The sequence below is a fragment of the Cryptotermes secundus genome, unplaced genomic scaffold (assembly GCF_002891405.2).
Source record: "Cryptotermes secundus unplaced genomic scaffold, Csec_1.0 scaffold193, whole genome shotgun sequence".
Classification (NCBI taxonomy): Eukaryota; Metazoa; Arthropoda; class Insecta; order Blattodea; family Kalotermitidae; genus Cryptotermes; species Cryptotermes secundus.
The window spans coordinates 419,498-444,214 of record NW_019731217.1 but is presented as its reverse complement, the minus strand read 5'-3'; the positions used below and the strand labels follow the sequence as shown (position 1 = coordinate 444,214).

The following is a 24,717-nucleotide window of genomic DNA, read 5'->3' as shown; positions in this document are numbered from 1 at the left end:
TGAACTATGCATAAATTACATACAGTATGGCAGCAAATAAATATAGTACTTGGGCAAGGACACATCATGGACAGAATGTTTGATACTGAAGCAAGAACCAACTTCAGATTAGCAGCTGCATGGAACCGAATCCATGGGAATCCAACAGCTGTTCATCCACGTACGAAGTTCCCAGCATTTTATGGAACTCTTGTTCATTGTCATATTCACAAAGAGCTCACCACTGGTCCCTACACTGAGCCAGATGAATTCCCTCCACACCCAGTCCTCTTTCTCTGATCCATTTTAATATTATCTGTCAGTCTGTTAATTTTTTGTAGTGGTCCTATCATGTTTTCTGAATCAGGAATGGCAAATGAATATTTGAGGGTGGTATTTATTTATTGCCTGAAGGGACAGTATGTCACAGTAAACACCAAGGCAGTATAGTCGGTGTCTTGGTTGAAATTGAAACAGTGCCTTCAAAGTACAAGTCTGAAGCAGTACTGCTTGAGCACTTTTGTGCTGTAATAATGAAGTTTTTGAGTTAAGCTGTGAGTAAAATTAATCTGTAGTGGATGGTTTGTGCATAATTGTTTTTAAAGAATAGGTATGTTACATATACCTGTGACATTAATGGATCCATGCCATCATAACAGTCTGGACAGATTATTCTTTGAATCATGAGTTTTAATAATAGTAGTGAACAAATCTATACTTTCAGACACCAAATGGCAATGTGGAAGCCAAAGTCATGTGTTTCTTCAGGCGACGGGACTTACCCAACACACTTATTATGTTGGCTGACAAACATCAAAGTGAGTACAGTCAGTGCATTTATTAGAACTGAATGCAAATGAGCTTGAATGGTATTAATAATTCATGCTGCATGTTGTATGTAGTTAACATGGTATCACTGTTGAGAAATGATTTCTCTGTTTCCTTTGCGTAGCATATTTCCATCATTACTTCCAAGCATTTACCACCATTTTTATGTCTACTTTCCTAGGTATGCAGTTTAGAAAAGGTTTCTGTAATTTAGATTTAGATTCTATTGGAGATGTATGTTTATAAGATACCCAATGCTTTGCAGTAGTGTTTTTTTTGGAATACCTTCTGTTTGTGTGTGACATTCTCTGTCATTAGAATATTTCTGCAGTTTTCTTAATGCTTGGTATTCACAAGCATTCACATCTTGCTGGATGTTGTATGAATGAAATGGTAACTTTACATGAAGATTTAAACACCAGTATGACATTGCAGATTTTTAAAAAATAGGACATTCATCTTGGTTGAATGTAGTGCAGTTGTGGGAGCATTGAGCCAAGATAACACTGCAAATACCAATTGTACCCAAAATATAAATATCGTTACATCTACACCCATTGATAGGCAACGTGTTGGTAAAGTTCCTGCGAAGACAGATTCTTGATAAACAATCTGTGTCTAGGTTATGCAACAATAGATGAGGCTGTGTTTTCTATGCAGTCTGCACCAAGCAACAGTAGAATAACATTTCCGCATATCAGATCATGCTATAAATGCGGTGACATCATCAACAATAGAGACGGTGTTTTCCATGGGGTCTGAATAGAGTGCATATAAGAGGAGTCGGTTACAGAATTCGTTCAAGGGCAGTTATGAGTCAGTCATAAGCTGGAAGAGTGAATTGAGAAGAATTTTTAGTTCGGAGGTTCCAGAGTGTTTGAAGACGAAATAGCAAGAAGACTTCATAGTTATATGAAGTTCTAATTTCTTGTGTGAGATCCCTTGCTAAGAGATGACTAGTGGAAATTGAGAATCCCAGTGCATGTGCAGTGGTGGACTGCAAAGAGTGTAAATCAGCGATAGCACTGTATTAATCATAATTAAGAGTGTAATCGAAGCGCTAATAAATCCAGTCGTCCAAACTAAAACCCGTTATTTTTGTCACATGTACCACCCTACATGTGACAATATTTTGTAACGGATTTTCTCAAACCATTGCTAGGTAACAGCTCCGTAAACATGGCCCAACACACAGCAATAGATGAGGCTGTGTATTCTATATTGTCCGTGCCATGTCCAGTGCTGGTAACGGATCAATGAACTCGCAGTCTGACATGTGGCACGTGTTTTCTGTGGGGTCAGTGCCGAAGTATTATAAGAGGTTCCAGAATCATCAGTAGATAAGAGGGTTGAGTTCATTAGTGACAGGCTGCTGGTGTGGTATCATTGTTTCGAATGTTCATGCCCCAACAGAGGATAAAATTGATGATATGAAAGACAGGTTCTACAAAGAACTAGAACATATTTGATAAATTCCCTAAATATCATATGACAATTTTGTTAGGAGATTTCAGTCCCAAAGTAGGTAGGGGAGACGTACCTGATCCCATCCCTTTTGAGGTTGAAATTTCTATTGCAAAATTGAAAAGGTATAAATCATCAGGTAGTAATAAAATTCTGCTAGAACTTGTTCAAGCAAGAGGCGAAATATTACATTCTGAGATCCATCAGTTAATTACATCTCTTTGGCATAAAGAAAAATCGCGTGATCAGTGGAAGGAATCTTATTGTACCAGTTCACAAGAAGGGTGACAAAACTGACTGTAGTAATTATTTGGGGATATCACTGCTATCAACTTCATATAAAATTTTATCCAATATTCTTTCAAGGTTAAGTCCTGTATAGATGAAATTATTGAGGATTGTCAATGTGGCTTTCAAGGTAACAGATCAACTACTGGTCACATCTTTTGCATTTGTCAGATCCTGGAGAAAAAATGGGAGTACAATGAGACAGTACATCACCTATTCATAGACTATAAGAAAGCCTGTGATTCAGTTAGGAGGAAAGTATTGTACAATATTCTGATAAGAGTTTGTTGTACCCATGAAACTAGTCAGGTTGATTAAAATATGTGTAAACGAAACACAGTAAAGTCCGTATAGGTAAACATTTATCTGATAATTTTCCTCTCCAGACTGTGTAAAGCAAGGGGATGCCCTGTCTCCACTTCTTGTCAACTTTGCTTAAGAACATGTTTTTATGAAGGTCCAGGAAGACCAGGTGGGACTGAAATTAAATGGGACACATGGCTCTTGTGAATACTGTAATGAACCTTCGGGTTTCATAAAATGCTGGGAAGTTCTTGAGTAGTTGCACATTGGCAGTGTTTTAAAGGCTTGGCTCCATGAGTGAGTGAGTGTAGGGTGGAATATTCTCAGTTTATTTCATTGTTTATCAGAGGCCTGATGGACTCACTATTATGCTGATGACTGAGAATGGAAAATGTAATTCATGTAACATTGATATATGTGTTAAGTATTTTACCCCCTATTCAAACTAAATTTGTAATTGGCAAAGGGGGAAAAATTGTTTATAGAAAGAGAAAGGGCTTTTTGGTGTTGGTCTGAAAATACAGAACATTACTGGAAGTTCTGTCTTCCATTCTGAGTTTATTGTGACGTATAGATCCATTGCTAGTCAACGGCTCGATAAACACTTTCCTGTGGAGTCAGATACTTGGTAAACAGCCCATTTCTAAGTAATGCCTCCAACAGTACCCGACAATAGTAGACGTCCATTGCTTGGCAGTGGACGTTTTCCGTGAGGTTAGACGCAAGGCTATATAACAGTGAGCGACTCTGGCTCCAGAAGTAGTGGATTAGTATAGTGTGGTTAGAAGTCGAGAGTGTCTAGTCGAATATAGTGATATGCGAAATGTTGTAACAAGTTGTATAAAGGTCCAGTAAATTCGACCATCAAATCCAAAACCTGGATTACTGTTTTCTCTTTGTGTTGAGTTTGCTGCATTTAGTTTTATGTATCTGTGGTTTATTAAATTTGTATACAAACAAAAAAAATCAGTGGCTTTCACACCAAGAGATCCACATTTGTGAAGGACAGGGCTCTGATTGCATCCAAAATTTGTTTTTTAGCATTCAGATTACCATTTTAGCCCATATCTTGTAACCAGTATCTGATGTGTAATAACAGTGATCTCATTTCACCCAGCTACTAATTACTAATATGTCCTGGGTCATTCCATGTGTGAGCTTTTCAGGAATGTAAGTCCTTAGGTGGTGGGTTGTTGTACTTGTACATGTTTCATATTTGAATGCAATTAGTTCAGTTGTAATATTTATCCTCTTATCAGGTCAGTAAATGTTTCAAAATTTCTCTTTCATTTCTTTGTTTTGTTGTGGCTAGTAACATCACCCCACCAGTCTCTGTATCTCATTCTAGCACTAGAGGTCCCTTCATATCATGAGTTGAACCTATATATATACAGGGTGGGCCAGACTCAATTAGGCAGTTTTTGGTTAGATGTTATTTTTATTGATAAATGTTAACAATTTCAATGGTTACAAAACTGGAATTGCGCACACATAAGTAATCGATTTTCAAGATGCTGGTCAACCTGGGCACCACCTAAGTCAACACAGGCTTGCAGACGCAAAGCAACATTTTCACACGCCTTTGTACACATATTCACCGGAACTTTATTGAACTCCTGAACAATCACCTCACGCAGATGATTCACACTGTCAATGGGATTAGCGTACACGTTGTCTTTGAGGTAACACCAAAGGAAAAAGTCTGGTGGGGTGATGTCGGGTGATCGGGCTGGCCACTCCACAGGCCCTCGACGGCCAATCCAGCGTTGAGGGAAACCTTGATGCAAGAACGCCCGAACAATATTTGCGAAGTGTGGTGGGGCCCCATCTTGCTGCCACCACAGTTCATCAAATTTCTCTCTCCTCTGAAGTTCTGGGATGACTCTTTCCCTCAGCAACTTTAGGTAGGTTCCCCCGTGACGCAACCCTCAAGGAAGAACGGGCCAATCAGTCCTTCGTACGTCACGCCGCCCCACACCATCACTCCCGGGGACTGGAAATCGTATTCAATGGGGGCACTGGGGTTCTCTGGCCGCCAAAACACGCATTTGTGCCTGTTGACCGATCCCGATGTGTGAAATTTGGCCTCATCAGTCCAGACAATATTCCGGATAAGGTCAGGGTTCTCCTGAAACTTGGTCAGCATCAACTCGGCGAACTCAAGTCGTCTGTCGAAGTCGTCCTCGTTAAGAACATGAATAAGCCGTAGATGGTATGGCGTCAGCTTCATGTCACTCAAAACTCTCCGCAAACTTGTCCTCGAAATGTCCAGTAGGGCCGACAAACGGCGGGTAGACTTCGATTTCTTAGGATATGATGCCAGTTCCGCAGCAACATGTGCTTGTGTGTCAGCAGTTCGGACAGTTCTCGGCTGACCAGGATGCTTGGGATTCAAAGCACTGGCAGTTTCATCAAACTGCTTGTTTATTCGGACGATTGTGTCTCTGTGGACTGCTGGCGGTCCAGACTCTTCCATCATAATGCGCTGGACTTCTGATACATTGTTAGTAACTGAGAAAAGGCGCACACATTTTACACGCTGCTCGATAGACAACCGTCTACCGGCCATGACGTTTCCTCGATGCGCACTAAGTAGGCAGAATATTGACCTCGTTCACAGCATACCGTATGATGCTGCCATCTGTCGACAGCAGAAGGTACTTTCCCATTGGAGTCTGGTCCACCCTGTATATATATATATACATACAGGTGATTCACGGAGTTTATATATATATACAGGGTGATTCACGGAGTTTTACCCCCACTTAGTGAGGGCATTCCTGAGGTGATTTGGAACAAAAAATATTAATATACTAACTGTATCCAACTCATAATTAAAGAGATACAGTAATTTGAAGACTGGCGAAAAATCCATTTTTCTTCGAATTTCAGTCAAAACAAATTAGAAATACAATACAGACACTTTTTAAATCGTTAATGTTTTAGGAAAGAAGCATTCTAAAACCATTTTTTTTCAGTTTCTTAATTTTGCATTGTGTAACATTTTTCATCGATTTTATGTTACAAAATTATTTTCAGCATCCCATTCTGTAAACATACCAATGGTTGCATATCACACCCTTCTATCAATCTGTTTCCTTTAAACTGTAGTGCTTTAGAAGACGACTGAATTTACATAAGATGTTCAAAAATTTCTCCCTGCACGTCAACACAACGCGTCGCACGCGTATGAACCGCGCTCGTAGCATTTCGCAGTTCCACACGTTTGTTCCTTATTGTCATCGCCGCGTCCAGTATACGTTCAAGCAATGCTTCACATGTTTGTACCTTTACCTGGTACACAATGTCCTTCATCCAGCCCCAAATGCCATAAAATGAACGGCCCGATTAGCTGATCATACAGAACGCCACACCAGACATTGACACTGAATCGGTGTTGAAAATTCGATTCTGTCGTGGCACGGGGATTATTGTGTGCCCAAACATGTAAGTTGTGACTGTTGTTGACCCTGTCACGTGTAAACTGTGCCTCATCGCAGAACATTATCAAGCGGTACAACTGCCGATTTCCATTTAACCAATTGCAGAACTGCAGACGAAGAGCACGGTCTCCAGGTTGTAGGTGTTGTACTTGCTGTAAATGATAAGGATGCATCCCGTTCTCATGAAGAGTCCTCCACGCCATGGACTGAGAAACACCGAACCGCCGGGGTAGACGTGTTGTACTGGCACGCGGACCGCACTCTACAGCATCGAGAATGTTTTCTTCTTCGCACAATTCATGTTGAGGATTTCGTTCATATTGTTTACGAACGCTGCGGAGAGAACCAGTTTATCTTAATGTGTTGAATGTACTGCTAAGGGATTTAGGATTCGTAATCCTGCGATTAGGATAACGCCGGTCATGTTCGGCAGCAGCGGCTCTCGCATTTCCATAACATACACCCAAAACAAACACCATATCGGCGTATTCCTCAGTGGAAAATGTGTACAACATCTTAACTTCACAGTCACCAACAGAACGTCCTATTTACGACTGGAACGCTCTGTCTACCTACGTGCAACATTCCAGCCGGTCTGCGTTATCTGCTGACACAGCTGACTGGGACGCATGGTCGCCCAGCCGGGGGGGGGGGNNCGCTGCATTCACAATGATGCGTTTCGAAAATCCATTGTTACTCCGTAACTATTGAGAATCAACCACAAGTTTATAAGGAAATTTTGCAGGAAATAACCCCAGGAATATGTACCATAAGCCGGGGTAAAACTTCGTGAATCACCCTGTATATATAAAACTGATTTCTGTTGCTTTTCTACGTGTCTTTAGGCAAAACAGTTAAAGGTTCTACCTGTTGTATTATTTTTGTGTATCAGTTTTTGATCTGATGGGAAAGTTTTGCTTTGAAAGCCACAATTTATGGTTATTTAACTGATATAGTAGAATTATATATGATGTTCTGTAAATATATACACTTGTTTGCATAATATTTTCGTTTGAGGCTACTGTAGTCTGATATCTGCATATATTTATGTGAAAACAGTATTAAAATTAACTGGTATAAATTATAATAATTGGCTCTTCCATTGTATTACAAAGTGTAGGTGACAGTACACCCACGCTGAGGCCCAAAGCAGTTAAGTTGTATTTTTGTTTTATGTCTCTTCCGTTTGAATATACAAGGGTTGGAACTTTAATAGTCGCAACACTGCTGTAGAGACTCCATGAAAGGAACCAAATAATGTCGCTTATACCACACGTTAGTTACATACCTACCTTACCTCAGAGGAAATGGACTCTCCCGTCCCACAACTCGCGCATGCGCAGTGACGAGAAGAACAGAGCCTCGTGTTCGCTGGCGGTCTAATGCAGTGTTGTCACGATGTTCTCGAAACAGGAACAACGGAGTTGGATAAAGATTGAATGTGTCAGACGCCGTACAGCACGACAGTGTCATCAAGGTCTTCAAGAGGCTTGCGGGGAATCTGCATTGCCTTACAGAACAGTGGCAAGGTGCGTAAAAACTTCAACGAGGGACGCCAAAATGTGGCAGACATGCGTCGGCCAGGTCGTCCTAGTGTCAGTGAAGAAGAAGTGTGTGCTCTTTCCGCGTTACTGGAGAGTGATCGACGCCATACGATTCGTGAGCTGGCCCGAGAGACAGGATTAGCGCATACGACTGTGCTTCACATTCTGAAGGAACGCCTTGGCATGAGAAAAATGGCATCACGATGGGTTCCGCATGATTGACGGAAATGAAGAAGTGGCTACGATACGACGCTGCTCGTAACCATTTGGAGCGCTATGAGCCCGAAAGAGAGGCTTTCTTACTCCGTATCATTACGCTGGATGAGACATGGGCCAAACCGTACTAGCCACAAATGAAACGCCAATCGAACGAATACCGTCATCACGGGTCACCACGAAAATCAAAAGTTCGTTAGAACCCCAGCATTGTGAAAGTTATGATGATTCTTGTGTACGACTGTGATGGTGTTATCCTAACGCATACCGTTCCCCGACAGCAGACCGTCAGTGCGCAGTATTACTGTTCATTTTTGGAACACAATCCGCGACCAGCTTTGAGAAAGAAGCGGCCACACTTTCTGCAGAAGCCACCCATCATTTTGCAGGACAATGCTCGGCCTCATGCAGCGCAAGCTGTGGCTGGGAAGTGCTGTACCATACTCCCCGGACTTAAGCCCTTGTGACTTCGACTTGATTCCTAAGATGAAGGAACCACTTCATGGCATTCGCTTCAGAACTGTTCCAGAGATTCTTCAGGCAGTAGACGGCTCCATTCGAACTATCAACACAACAGGCGCTGCTAAAGGTATCCTACGACTTCCACATCGCTGGCAACGGGTTGTACACAATGCTGGTGACTACATTGAAGGACATGCATCTATTTTGTATCAGTTGTAAATAAATAGTTGCCACTATTAAAGTTCCAACCCTCGTAATATCAAGATTGTATACGCGCTTTTCCCCTCATAAGATCTTTTGGATATCTTGAACTGGAACTTCACATGAAAAATCATTTTTAATCTACATCATGAAGTATGGATGCTACATGCAATGCAGTTTTAGCCCTGCTGGTATTGATTGGCATTATACCTGACCCGGACTTATTGTTTGGGTTGTAGGAATTTTTTTATATCAGGACGGGTCATTTGGGCTTAATATGTAAGTAGTTATTATTAGGGTAGCTCAGGGTTCAGGTCGGCACAAAGTCTTTCTTTCGTTGGGTCGCTCTGAATGGGAAGGGTAACGTAGAATTTACTAACGAAGCCGCTGATGCACTTCATCGCAAATGTTTATTATCGTAGAAACACAAATTAAATTCACTTGATTAATTGTTGCGAATTAGCCACGACGAAATGTTATAATGTCTAATTTAAGAAGTAGTAGTAACTTCAGAAGATCTGATTGAACTTCAGCCGAAGACTTTTATGTATGACGTAAAGCTGTCAAGAACTGCGCCAAACTCCCACTGAAATCCAAAATGCCCTTCGTGTAAGGGCGCCTGCATGTGCATCGCGTCCTCAATTCAGAAAATTCAAGAACAGAGGCGTGAAGTGCAGATTGCTCGTGAAGCCATCTTTTTAATCGGACCTATTCGGCCCCACTTTTAAATGTCTGAATATTATTTGTCCCTTCTCAGAAGATTAAGCTGTTTTCTTCAGCGGCAATGTGGCACCTGTTTTCGATAAAATTCTGAACTGCTCATACTTCGTATCCATGCACTTCAGGTCGAATTACGATTCCTAGCTCCCAAGTCAGAATCCCTTCCCAGACTCGGCGGTCAAAGTTTCAGGTAACATCACATTATTTTAATCTATCAAACATTGAAATTATTTTCAAAGTCGATATGCCGGTACATAATCCGAAACGCGGTAAGTGAATATAAACGTAAATTAATTAATGTAATTAAAGATCTCAATCATATCTTATCAGATGTACAGTAACATATTAATTTGGCCAAACTTTGGGCCAGGTACGGTATGTATACTTGAGAGGGCAGTAGTTAACATTTTACTTTTTGCCTAAATGTATTACGTAGTTTATGCATAAGTTCATTACAGTAGCGGTCTCTATGTAAAACGTAAAGTATCCTGGAACTGCCGACGATGCAAGACAGTTCTCAGGCATTTGCTCTGATAGAGGTGTTAGCAGTTCGCGACTGCATGATGGACGACAGGAGTGTATAGGGTTTATGTCATTAAGCATAGCGGGCGGAATCACTCGCGGGTCNGTTTCGTGGGGGGGGGGGGTAGCTCGAAAGGGACAAGTTCTGTGCTGGAAAACCATGGGATCGACGGATACAGCAATATTAGCACCAGTTGACTCTTGCGGAATTCGACAGATTGTCATCAAGCTTCGGTGACTTTCCTTTTGGCGTTTTAGTTAAACTTGAATTGAAACTAGTGGTTGGGATAGCTTTTCTCACGTTACCCCTACGTATGCTTCTAGTGTTTGTTGGGAATGTGCTGTACTTCATTCTACAGCATATTAGGGATTTTGAAAACGAGTGATTATTACCACCCGTGTCCACGATGCAAATTGTGACATGACGGCCGAAAACTGAATAGTGGAACGAGTCGAGGCGGTCGTTGCGCAGTAAAAACTCAGTGGAGCTGAGCTCTTCTTGAGAAGCCGCCAGTTGTCCCGCTACTCAAGGATTTCTCAACATTTTATGGAAACCCGAAGGTTCATTACCGTATTAACAAGAGCCCTCTGCCGGTCCCTATCCTGACCCAGATCAATCCAGTCCATACCATCCCACCCGATCTCAGGTCTACTTTAATATTGTCCATCCACTTACGTCTTTGTCTTTCTAGTGGTATTTTTCCTTCTGGCTTTCCCACCAATATCCGACATGTATTCCTCGTCTTCCCCATTCGCCCTACATGACCTACCCATCTCATCCTCCTTGACTTGATCATTCTACGAGGGTCGTACTGAAAGTCATGAGCAACAATTTTTTGTAAAGTAACATGCTTTATTATTGTCTAACCAAATACACCACCTCAATCTACAGACCTTCTTTATTTTTCCACATAATCGCCACTTCTTTCTACACATTTCTTCCAGTGTTCTGGGAGTTTGAAAATTCCCCTTCTGTAAAATTCCGTTCCAGCCATCCGAAGACACTGACGCACTGCTTTCTGAATTGCCTCCCTTGTCTCAAAACGTTGTCCAAGCAGCTGATCCTTCACAAATCCGAAAAGATGGTAGTCGGAGGGTGCCAGATCAGGGCTATATGAGGGGTGTGGAAGAACTTCCCACCCCATCTTTGCAATTGCATCCAGTGTGATGCGAGCGGCGTGGGGGCGAGCGTTGTCATGCAGGTTGATGATGTTTCGTCCCGGATGTTTATCGCGCAATGCACGACGGAGCTTGTGCAGCGTCTGAACATAACGAGCAGCCTTGATGGTTTGCCCAGGTTCCAGGAATTCGGCCAGAATAAACCCCTCTACATCCCAGAAGACTGTGCCCATCACCTGAGCAGCTAATGGCACTGTCTTTGTCTTCTTTTTTGATGGAGAATGCAAATGGTGCCATTCCATACTCTGCCGTTTCGTTTCAGGCTCGAAATGGTGAAACCAGCTTTCGTCACGTGTCACAATACAGAGCAAAAAATCATCGTCTTCGTGTCGATATCTCTGCAGCAGTTCTGAGGTGATGGCTTTTCGCTGACCTTTGTGGTCTTCGGTCAATAACCGCGGGACCCAACAAGCACAAACATTCCTATAGCCCAAGCTTTCAGTCATCTCCTCTACTGCACTGTGCCCTGTTCCACGTTTTCGGGCTATTGTGTCCACAGTCACACGCCTGTCATCTTGAATGATCCACTCTTTTTTTGTTGCGTTCAATTGAGGCTGTTCGAGGACGACCGCTCCGAGGCTCATCTTCGATACTGGTGTTCCCATCTTTAAAATGTTTCACCCATCTTCGAACGCTGCTCGCACCCATGCACATATTTTCCTAAGCACGCTGAAGTCTCTGGTGAATTTCTGCAGCAGGGATTTCCTCTTTCAGAAAAAACTCGATGACAGCACGCTGGCGAAACGTCATATGGTTGTCGGCCATTCTGTTAGGAGTGATACTGGTCACGTGATGCAAGCTATTGACGTCACAAGACACTCAAGGTTAAAAGAACAGCAGGTTCCACCTACCACCATACTCTCTTTCGTCTGCTGTTCCCAGGTTGCATACAAAAGAAAGTTGCTCATGACTTTCTGTACGGCCTACGTAATTATACTTGGAGAAGAGTACAGGTTATGAAGCTCCTCATATGCAGTTTTCTCCAACCTCTTGTCACTTCATCTCTCTTCGGTCCAAATATTCTCAACACCCTGTTCTCACACACCCTCAGTCTTTGTGCCTCCCTTAATGTCAGAGACCAAGTTTCGCACCCATACAGAACCACAGGCAAAGTTATAGTTTTGTATATGTTTATGTTTTTAGACAGCAGAGGAGAAGACAAAAGATTATGGACTGAGTGGCAGCAAGCATTACTCAAGTTCAGTCTCTTAATTTCCTCCGGAATCAGGTTTTGATTTGTTATAGTCGTTCCAAAATACCTGAACTGAGCAACACTTTGAAAACATCTGTTGCATTTTGCCCTGCATTCTGGTGAGGAGACAGCAACATATACTTAGTGTCCTCTGTGTTTGCTTCTAGACCAACCTCCTTACTACCGTCAATTAAAGTTTTTTTTTCTTTGTGGTGCATATATTATCACCTAGTAGATTGACATAAGCATAGACCAACAGCTGGCGTGTCCCATTTAATTTCAGGCCCAGCTGCTTTTCCTGGACCTTCCTAATTGCGTATTCTAAAGGAAGTTCAGAAGAAATGGGGAGAAGTTATCTCCCTCTTTTAGCCCATTTTGAACAGGAAACATCACCCAAATGCCTCCCTATACTGACTTTACTATACGTTTCGTTTAAACACATTTTAATCAGCCTAACTAGTTGCATGGGTACCCAAAACTCTATCAGAATATTGTACAATACTTCCCTCCTAAATGAATAGTAGGCTTTCATAAAGTCTGTGAATAGCTGATGCACTGTCTCGTTGTAGTCCCATTTTTTCTTCCAGTAGCAGACGAATGCAAAAGATCTGATCAGTACTTGATCTGTTACGTCGAAACCCACACTGATGATCGCCAATAATTTTATCTGTATATGGACTTAACCTTGAGGGAAGAATATTGGATAAGCTTTTGTATGAAGCTGATAGCAGTGATATCCCACGTTAATTACTGCAGTCAGTTTTATCGCCCTTGTTGTGAACTGGTACAGTAGACTCTTTTCAATTATCAGGCAATTCTTCGAAATTCCAAATAGAATTAAATAGCTTGTGGATCTTAGAACTTAATATTTCGCCTTCTGCTTGAATCAGTTCTGCCGGAATTTCAACATTACCTTGCGATTTATACCTTTTCAACTTTGCAATAGCAGTTTCAATCTCAAAAAGGGCTAGGATCAGGTACTAATGGCTCAGCTGTATGGATTTCTCTCTGCCTAACAGCACTGACTCTATGTACATTCAATAACTGAGAGAATAAGTTCTTCCACCTATTCAAAATGTTGTGGGAATCTTCAAGCAGATCACCATTCTCATCCTTCATTAAGTTACTTCTAGGTTGGTAACCCCTCTTAAAATCATTTCTTTCCCTATACAGGTCTCTAATGTTCTTGTTCTTACTGTTCATTGCAAGCTCAACAATTTTGTCTTTCAGATATTCCACAATTTTATTCCTGAAATGCCTGCGTCTTATATTTTTCAGACAATCCTATTTTATTTCACTTGAATCATGTAACCATTACAATTTGTCTTGTTTTCTCTGATCTGATAATTTTGAGCCTACTGCATCCAACCACGGCTTATGCTTCTTCAGTTCATAATAACCTGGACCCTCGTTTTGCCTGAAATTTTGATATTCTCTGTAATATTTTCCCAAGCTCTATTAATATCCACCTCAGTGCCTAAGATTTCCAAAGATGTGAACCTATTTGAGATTTCAACAAAATACTACTCCTTACGCTCTACCTCATTTAATTTCTTGAGATTTGACCTATTGAATCGATATGATTCTATGATGTACAAAACAGACCTATACCTAGTTGACGATTCTCATTCCCCTTACCATAGAAAAATGTGTATCCCCCTTCTGGTTAGGTGCCACCCCTGTCCCATCTGTCCTATACCCCCCATATCTAACTTACGCATCTGTCATGAGCAAACCTGCCCAATACAGACTTCATACATTCCACATACGAAGTGTCATGTCCATTCTCCGTAGCTTAGGTCGTTTATCCAAAGAATCCAGCCAATCCCGGGCTCTTTGTGACATCTCGTAGCAAGCTTATTTTTTACGGCGAGGAGTTTTAAGTCCCACGCCGAACCCCCAAACTCGGTGAACCGCCTCTCGTCGGCTCCCCGCCACTGCTTATTCAGTATTTTTGCAGCTACGCTCCATATCTGTATTCCGTGTCCTCCATCCACCGCAACCTGAGGACAGACTCACCTTTCCATGGTGACAAGCATAAAGGGAGCATGTTTTGTAAAGTCTGTAGTCCGTGTCCTGCGTCCTCCGCAACCTGAGGACAGACTCACGTTTCCGTGGTGACAAGCATAAAGGGAGCATTTTATATAAAATGTGTAGTCCGTGTCCTCCATCCGCCGCAACCTGAGGACAGACTCACCTTTCCATGGTGACAAGCATAAAGGGAGCATGTTTTGTAAAGTCTGTAGTCCGTGTCCTGCGTCCTCCGCAACCTGAGGACAGACTCACGTTTCCGTGGTGACAAGCATAAAGGGAGCATTTTATATAAAATGTGTAGTCCGTGTCCTCCATCCGCCGCAACCTGAGGACAGACTCACCTTTCCATGGTGACAAGCATAAAGGGAGCATGTTTTGTAAAGTCTGTAGTCCGTGTCCTGCGTCCTCCGCAACCTGAGGACAGACTCACGTTTCCGTGGTGACAAGCATAAAGGGAGCATTTTATATAAAATGTGTAGTCCGTGTCCTCCATCCGCCGCAACCTGAGGACAGACTCACCTTTCCATGGTGACAAGCATAAAGGGAGCATGTTTTGTAAAGTCTGTAGTCCGTGTCCTGCGTCCTCCGCAACCTGAGGACAGACTCACGTTTCCGTGGTGACAAGCATAAAGGGAGCATTTTATATAAAATGTGTAGTCCGTGTCCTCCATCCGCCGCAACCTGAGGACAGACTCACCTTTCCATGGTGACAAGCATAAAGGGAGCATGTTTTGTAAAGTCTGTAGTCCGTGTCCTGCGTCCTCCGCAACCTGAGGACAGACTCACGTTTCCGTGGTGACAAGCATAAAGGGAGCATTTTATATAAAATGTGTAGTCCGTGTCCTCCATCCGCCGCAACCTGAGGACAGACTCACCTTTCCATGGTGACAAGCATAAAGGGAGCATGTTTTGTAAAGTCTGTAGTCCGTGTCCTGCGTCCTCCGCAACCTGAGGACAGACTCACGTTTCCGTGGTGACAAGCATAAAGGGAGCATTTTATATAAAATGTGTAGTCCGTGTCCTCCATCCGCCGCAACCTGAGGACAGACTCACCTTTCCATGGTGACAAGCATAAAGGGAGCATGTTTTGTAAAGTCTGTAGTCCGTGTCCTGCGTCCTCCGCAACCTGAGGACAGACTCACGTTTCCGTGGTGACAAGCATAAAGGGAGCATTTTATATAAAATGTGTAGTCCGTGTCCTCCATCCGCCGCAACCTGAGGACAGACTCACCTTTCCATGGTGACAAGCATAAAGGGAGCATGTTTTGTAAAGTCTGTAGTCCGTGTCCTGCGTCCTCCGCAACCTGAGGACAGACTCACGTTTCCGTGGTGACAAGCATAAAGGGAGCATTTTATATAAAATGTGTAGTCCGTGTCCTCCATCCGCCGCAACCTGAGGACAGACTCACCTTTCCATGGTGACAAGCATAAAGGGAGCATGTTTTGTAAAGTCTGTAGTCCGTGTCCTGCGTCCTCCGCAACCTGAGGACAGACTCACGTTTCCGTGGTGACAAGCATAAAGGGAGCATTTTATATAAAATGTGTAGTCCGTGTCCTCCATCCGCCGCAACCTGAGGACAGACTCACCTTTCCATGGTGACAAGCATAAAGGGAGCATGTTTTGTAAAGTCTGTAGTCCGTGTCCTGCGTCCTCCGCAACCTGAGGACAGACTCACGTTTCCGTGGTGACAAGCATAAAGGGAGCATTTTATATAAAATGTGTAGTCCGTGTCCTCCATCCGCCGCAACCTGAGGACAGACTCACCTTTCCATGGTGACAAGCATAAAGGGAGCATGTTTTGTAAAGTCTGTAGTCCGTGTCCTGCGTCCTCCGCAACCTGAGGACAGACTCACGTTTCCGTGGTGACAAGCATAAAGGGAGCATTTTATATAAAATGTGTAGTCCGTGTCCTCCATCCGCCGCAACCTGAGGACAGACTCACCTTTCCATGGTGACAAGCATAAAGGGAGCATGTTTTGTAAAGTCTGTAGTCCGTGTCCTGCGTCCTCCGCAACCTGAGGACAGACTCACGTTTCCGTGGTGACAAGCATAAAGGGAGCATTTTATATAAAATGTGTAGTCCGTGTCCTCCATCCGCCGCAACCTGAGGACAGACTCACCTTTCCATGGTGACAAGCATAAAGGGAGCATGTTTTGTAAAGTCTGTAGTCCGTGTCCTGCGTCCTCCGCAACCTGAGGACAGACTCACGTTTCCGTGGTGACAAGCATAAAGGGAGCATTTTATATAAAATGTGTAGTCCGTGTCCTCCATCCGCCGCAACCTGAGGACAGACTCACCTTTCCATGGTGACAAGCATAAAGGGAGCATGTTTTGTAAAGTCTGTAGTCCGTGTCCTGCGTCCTCCGCAACCTGAGGACAGACTCACGTTTCCGTGGTGACAAGCATAAAGGGAGCATTTTATATAAAATGTGTAGTCCGTGTCCTCCATCCGCCGCAACCTGAGGACAGACTCACCTTTCCATGGTGACAAGCATAAAGGGAGCATGTTTTGTAAAGTCTGTAGTCCGTGTCCTGCGTCCTCCGCAACCTGAGGACAGACTCACGTTTCCGTGGTGACAAGCATAAAGGGAGCATTTTATATAAAATGTGTAGTCCGTGTCCTCCATCCGCCGCAACCTGAGGACAGACTCACCTTTCCATGGTGACAAGCATAAAGGGAGCATGTTTTGTAAAGTCTGTAGTCCGTGTCCTGCGTCCTCCGCAACCTGAGGACAGACTCACGTTTCCGTGGTGACAAGCATAAAGGGAGCATTTTATATAAAATGTGTAGTCCGTGTCCTCCATCCGCCGCAACCTGAGGACAGACTCACCTTTCCATGGTGACAAGCATAAAGGGAGCATGTTTTGTAAAGTCTGTAGTCCGTGTCCTGCGTCCTCCGCAACCTGAGGACAGACTCACGTTTCCGTGGTGACAAGCATAAAGGGAGCATTTTATATAAAATGTGTAGTCCGTGTCCTCCATCCGCCGCAACCTGAGGACAGACTCACCTTTCCGTAGTGACAAGCGTAAAGGGAGCATGTATGTAAAATATGTAGTCCGTGTCCTCCATCCGCCACAACCTGAGGACGGACTCACCTTTCCGTGGTGACAAGCGTAAAGGGAGCATGTTATGTAAAGTCTGTAGTCGGGGGGCACGCGGTAGCGTAGTGGTTAGGGCACTATGCTACAAGTCGGAAGGTCGCGAGTTCAAATACCGATGAGGTTATTGGATTTTTTCAATTGACCTAATCCTTCCGGCCCTGGGGTTCACTCAGCCTCTAACAGAAATGGGTACCAGGGAGTAAAGCGCGGCCGGTGCGTAAGGCTGACAACCTTACCTCCATCTTTGAGCCTCAACGTCTCACAACCCTATGGGCATAGGGATAGCTTTACTTTACTTACTTACGACACGTAGGCAATCTGACTGCGTTTGCTGCTGTCCAGTGGTTATTGATGGGAGTAGCAAGTATGAGAGTAATAACGTTACCCATCCGTCCTTTCTGCGTTTCCCTGGAGTCATCGTTCCGCCTGAATAAGAAATGTTTGTATTAAAATATTATATCTCANGGCCGATAGAGGCCGAAACATGTAGTGTAGAAAAGAACAAGATCAAAGACATATAATATATATTGTTTGCACTTGGGACGGAGTGTGTATCATTTATTGTTTGTATTAAGTTGACGAGTCGGGATAGCTCATTTAATAGACTGGCTGACCGGTGTCATATCTCATGGGTTCAGTTCCCGGCTTCACTAACATATCCGTTCTGGGGCCCATGATGGAGCCACCACAGGTTTAAAACTGTCATCCTGTTGCGTGCCGGTGGACCCATGACAGCTTACAGCTGTAAGCTGTCTAAAATTATGCCATTGTATAACCCCATTGGAATTGAAAGGGGGAATATTTTCTTCCGTCCCCTTTCTTCCTTTTCTTCGTCCCTTTCATACCTTTATCTCTTTCCCATCTCTTCATTAAAACAGGAAATTAAGTCACATCTTTCTCACTTTGATGTCACAGTTTTTTTTGCTACTTAGTAGGCGAGATAAGCACGCCTGTATAACATTACAGAAATTGTTATGAAGCGGTGTTTTCTCTTGGGGCCTGTAGTAACAGAGGACTTGTGTGTAGTGCAAAAGGAAGAATTTTCAATAACATGCTATATGTGAGTTGCGTACAAGCATATTCTTAAAGAGACCAATCCATCTCGTCAGAGAGGATGTTACGTAAAGACTGCGCATTACCGCAAGAATTCAGTTGAAAAGAAATTCTCTGCTGGTTGGTCTCATGGGGCTTGACGCCAGGACGAAATGATTGGCAGTAAACCGCCAGTCGTAAAGTAACTTTGACTTTGACTGTGACGTTTGGTAGAATGAGAATTGAGGTACTATTTTGAGATGGCAAGAAAGAGATTAGGCTATGAAAAGAAGATATGTGTGCTACAGTGAATTGATACTGTTATAAATCCGTTGCCAGGATACGACTAGCAAAAATGGAGAAGACTTGGTGCACCCTAGTGATTTTGTATCACTTGTGGTTACGAGTTGATTGCGGAAGGTGTCAAATCCAATCATCCAATCCAAAACCTGTCTAATAGTGACACACCCCTAATACGTGACAGTCAATGACCGTATTGCCTTCGGTTCTAAGCAATACTTTAATATGTACTTTCCAAACTACATTCTCAATCACTGGATACGTAAAATCGCTTAGTATTGAATTTATCCTGTGTGTGTAAGAAGTTTCAGATGTGTTCTGAATCGTTGTAACTTCTCAAAAGGAGTTCTGGCATTTTTTTTTGCATTATTCATGGAAACAGCGAGAGGTCGCACTGGGAGTCACTGCGTTATAATGTGGTAGAATATTGCATTCATATTTGCTTGCCAGAAGCATCCACGTATTGGAGGTGTATAATGGATAGCGATGAATATGTATCCTATCAGATTTTTAAATATTTATTTTAAATTTGCGTTGACTGTGTTTCTTTCTTGTTGAACAAGAATTCATAGTTGCTTCAGGAACTGAGTGACCGAGTTTATTTGGCAGGTGTGTGCTTCAGTATTACGGCATGTGCAAGGATGCGTGACAGTAAAATTTGTTTTTGGGTTTTCAAGTATTGGCTGGCGATATCAGTGAGATAAGTCTGAAAGATTGTTACTTAGCAAGGAGTTCTCCTCAGGGGTCTGATTATGCTGTATACTAACGCTCAGAATTACTGGGTTTTCGAACTTTGTCCGTTGTCCGGTATTCTAAAAAATTGAGAACACAACGTTTTGGAAACTGGATCTGTTTCCGTCCTTACGCGGAGGGGGGGGGGAAGACACGTACTCTGTTGGGTCTCTTAGAAAGAACTAAGTGATTGAGATTAGCTGTTTCTAAGGGACCCAGCAGAGTATGGGTCTCCCTCATTCACCTGAGGATGGAAACAGATCCAGTTTCCGAAAAGTTTTCTAGTTTTTAGAATACCGGAGAATGGACGAAGTTCGAAAGCTCAGTAGTTATGAGGAGTTTTCATTTGTGAATATGGTGAGGGAACAACTGTTATGAAATGGCGATATTTAAAATTACAGTATTGGAACTTTACTAGTATGTCAGTACATTGACGTATTCATAAAATAAAGTTATATTATTATAGACACTGAATTAAAATTGTATAGCCATAATGTACTGCTTCTGTGGTCTAATGGTCAGAGTTCCTTACTACAGATCCAGAGGTCCCGGTTTCGAGTTCAGGCGCTACCAGATTTTCTGAGCTGTGGTACATCTGGAACGGGGTCTGGGACACAGCCTCATGAGAATAATTGAGCTAGTTTGCTGGAAAAGTAGCGGCTCCGGTCTAGAAAATCGAGATTAACGACTGTGGAAATCCGTTTTCCCTGACCACGCGACACCCTCTCCGCAAAAGTTGGCTCTAATTTCGCGACAGTCTGCGGTCGCTCGTTCGGTATAATTCGCTTGTGGACTAAACGCCACCGAGGAAGCCAAAGTGTCTCAGCAGCAACAGCAATAGTTTTCTTTTTTTGTGTGAATGCGGAAGTTGCACTGAAGAGAAGAACATAGTGTTGAGAATCTTTGAGAACAACGTGCAGAAGAGAATGTGAGTCCTAAGAGAGGGGTAATTGGAGGACGGTGGATATTGCATGTATGGAGCTCCACAGTTTGCGCTTTTCGCCAGATACTCTCATGGTGAACGAATTAAGATGAGGATAAGTGCGAGCCATGTAGCACGAATGGGGGCTGTGAGAAGTGCACGTGGGATTATATTACTATGCATCTTGGAGAAATAATGAGGATCTGGAATGGAATCATCTAGCCCATATTAGGGTTCAGTGAAAAGCTCTTGTGGACTCGACAGTTAAATTTGGCGCATGAAAGACTGGACACTACTTGACTAGCTGGACGACAGTCAACTTCTGAAGGACGTTGCAGCAGGATGTCACCACATTCGTTCGGCGACCAAGCGTGTCTTGGTGAAGCAGTTTATGTATCGTGTGTGTTCATCGGTGTTGAAGGCGGAAGGAGCCCTAAGAAACAAATACCCTTATTTTGGTGTATGTTCTATTTACTGCTTTCGGCATAATTTGCTTACTTCACTGAAGCGATATCACCTGTCGGAATCTTGGATACCGTTGCCCAAGTTCACAGGGAATTCAGCCTTTAAATGTGTACGATTTAACACCATATCGAGGTACTGGCTGTGAATGAGACCTCACTGTCCGACATAATAAAACGGAACCTGTGTTTTATGTGTGAGAGTAGAATAAAACGCGAGTCTTTTTTGAGTTGAATGAAATTGCATTATATACCTCTCCAGTAACTACTTTTTTTTTAAAGGGGTTGCTAGAACCTTCTTTACTCTTACCTTTACGGTAAATCTTTCGCTGGATAATTTCACATGAGTTTCAGGATACTTTTCCTACAAAAACCAATTATAAAATATTGCTCTGGTCCGTAAAATCTTCTGTACAAAATTTAATCAGTAACACACTTGTAATTAAATCTAGTACTAACGAGTTCTGATTGATATCTGTGTAAAACGAAGGCATTGTCTACCATTAACTGTAAGTTTATTGCTTTAACTTAATTAATTTTTGAACAGAATCCCATGTTATTAAAATTCCTTGCAACTAATACCATTTTTCTTTGAACAATGAAGTAAGTGAAGTTGTCCCAGTACCTAATTAATTAAGCACAATGCCATGAAGACAGAGGGGGAGTGGAAATATTGCTCCACCATTGTTGACCTCGGCACTACATGGAAGTGAGTGCTCAGCTTCACGCTCCGGTCGCTTTACTCCCGCGGAAAGAGCCCCAGGTACCCATTGGATAGTAAACTGGGTGGGCCCCAGAGCCGGTCTGGATGCTGTGCCGGGAATCGAACACCCGCCGTCCATCCTGTAGTTCTTCACTATGCCGACTCCCCCTTTTCCCCAACGTAAATACTCGGGAAACAGATTTTAGCGCTCTGTATTTAATTGCCGAATTAAGAAAACCGGAGCTCGTTAAAAATAAACATGTGTTATGTAAATCAGTTTACTGGATCTTCATATTTCTCCATCACTGTGTAAAGTATTCCAAGGAACAGTGATATTGCGAATGCAACTTGGACTGATGCAGGAAGTAGCCCAAGAAGTGATGCAGTGCCAAAGAGAATGTTAAAAGGAAGGCTTTAGTCCAAAAGAAGAAAAGGAAAACCTAGGATGAGGTGGCTAGATTATGTTGAGGACGAGCTCAAGAAGATGAAGGTGAAGGGATGATAGAGAAGATGAGGAATAGAGAGCAGTGGAGACCGGTTGTAGTGGAGGCCAAGGCTCACCCAGCGCTGTAGCACCTAGTGGTAGGTAGGTGTAAAGTATTCATATTGTTCTGGATATCTTTGTAAAACCGGTATTCAAAAATCATATAGACACGAAATATTGCTGTCGGAAAGGAGGCAGAGTTTCGATTAGTTTTAATTGATTATGTAATCAATCTGCCCACTCCAGATAGGACAAAGCATGAAGATGACGATGGTGGAGCAGTTAACGGACGGAGTTCAATGTAGTCATCGTTCTTGATTTTTAGCTTCATAAAGACAAAGTGCGTACTAGAGACTACGCGGAAGTACGAATGTTTATGTTGTTTTTTTCGCTTCCCTGCTGCGTTTAGGCTGCTTCTGGCACCCGCCCAGCCACCCGTCGTGTGGCTATCGGAAACTGTTTTCTTGTCGGTAAAGTGACCAGAGCTTGAAGTTGGCCATCCTGTCTGCAGAGCTGAGGTTGAGAATGCTCGGAGCTTTCCATCGTCTATCCCTACGTTTTCATTACCTGGCGCTTCACCAATGGGGCGAGAGAACTTTGCGCTTAGTATCTGTTTTAATGTTTAGTAACTGGGCGTTGCACCCAGTAGAATATTTCGATCGGCTCTCAGGGAAAAAACACCTCCATAATATCATTATCCGACTGACTTATATAATACAGATTATTTCATTAAGGTAGGAATCGAATTTCAAAACGCTTAATAGACGCATCCTAATTTCCAAATCTGTCCTATTCTGGCGCCCTTGTTGAGGACCGAACCATTTCTGTAGTCGGCTTCAAGCAAGTGCACACTCATGCCAACTGGTTTATTATTATTATTATTATTATTATTATTATTATTATTATTATGCAGGAGCCAGGATAGCGTAGTCGGTATAGCAACTGGCTACGGGCTGGACGACCGAGGGGTCGGAGTTCGAGTCCCGGTAGGGTCAAGAATTTTCTTCACTTCGTCCTTACTGGCTCTGAGATGCACCCAACCTCCCTTCCAAAAGATATCGGGTGCTCTTTCCCCGGGGGTAAAGCGGCCGGTGCGTGAAGCTGACCACTCACCTCTAGCTAGTGCCGAGGTCAAGAAAATAGGGATCTATACATCCGCTCCCCCATACTCGTTTATGACGCAGTGCTTAATTAGTTAAACACAGGGACAACTTTACCTTTATTATTATTGTTATTATCAACATCCTTGTAGTAATAAGTAGTGGAGCCCTCTTTAGTCCGGTGTTGCAAGTTATTCTTTGTTGTCCTTGACTTGGATTTCGGACTCCATCCCGTTCCCTTTCTCGTCAGTATGGAGTGAATACCCTCATTCAAGATCTGCCTGGGTTACCTGCAGATGGCTGTTGCTGCTGCTGCTAATAACGGTAACAAGTGATCAAAGTAGTGACCGACAGTCGCGTCGAATGGATAGCACTGCTTTGTATTTAGGACGTCCTGGGTTTAGATCACGGCCCAGAGACAGGGGTTTTCGTGATTTTCTTCAGCCTCCTCTGGCAGATATCGCTTTCGCATCCGTCCATGCTCTTTTCAATTCATTATTCACTAATCATCCTACCATTCGACACTGTGTAGTCTAGTATATTGATCACGTTGTCAATTAAATTTTAAATAAGCAGTCATGCACCTGAGTTCGATTGTTTCTATGTAAATCAAGGTGTTTACATCACACATACGAAAACACGTTTGTAGATTTGTGAAAGGCATTGGCACGTTGATTATATTGGGCGCCCAGAGTTCGCAGACTCGTCCGCCATATTCACTTGCAGCGGACATTCGCACCGTAGACATTACATTGATTTTACTGTACCAAGTTTTCACACTTTACACAATAGTCACTGATAACTAGTCCGCAGTATTTGTGCTGTAAGAGTAGCGGTGAAACAAGTGGTTCCACTTATGCTTGGAATTTTCTTATATCATTAATTAATAATATTTCTTTATTTTGGGTATATTAATTCAAGTATATGCCGATCACGGTAGCCGAGCGGTCTTAGGCATGCACTGTCTTCGCTCGCTCGTAAGCCGGGATCATGGGTTCGAATCCCACTCAGGGTATGAATGTGTGCGTTTTTCTGTGTTTGTCTACAGGTAGAGGCCTTGTGACGAGCTGATCACTCGTCCAAGGAGTCCTACCGAATGTGTAAGATCTAGAAAATCCGAAGTGAACGGAGTTCATGGAGGTAGGCCTAGGCCCACTGGGGCTGTAGTGCCAAGGAACAAAATTCAGGTATATAGATACCTAACCTGTCGATCACAGTGACTGCGCCGTCTAAGGCATGAGCTGTCTTCGCCCGCACAGACACTGGGATTATGGGTTCGAATCCTACTTCAGACAAGGATGTCTGTGTGCGTCTATTCTGTGTTTGTTTTTAATGACTCCCTAATTCGTCTCTAGTGTAATGTCGAATGGTATGACTAGTGGATGTGTAAGGATTTGTCTTGATTTATTATAGATGCTGTCCAGGCATTTCGCTAGAGGTACCGATGTAAGCCACGAAAATAGTCAAGATAGCTGGTCTTCCGGCCTATATTTTAACCTCTGA

The 24,717-nt window shown here is 43.0% G+C and overlaps 1 protein-coding gene across 5 annotated transcripts in view; it reads left to right on the top strand.

Annotated features, from left to right (window-relative positions):
• LOC111866421 (metastasis-associated protein MTA3) overlaps window positions 1-24,717 on the top strand; it is a 267,249-nt gene that overhangs the window by 32,278 nt on the left and 210,254 nt on the right. For all 5 annotated transcript variants that reach the window (XM_023855357.2, XM_023855355.2, XM_023855356.2 and 2 more), the window contains exon 3: window positions 704-797. In XM_023855357.2, the coding sequence (XP_023711125.1) occupies window positions 704-797 (94 nt within the window). The remainder of the gene's footprint in view (window positions 1-703; window positions 798-24,717) is intronic.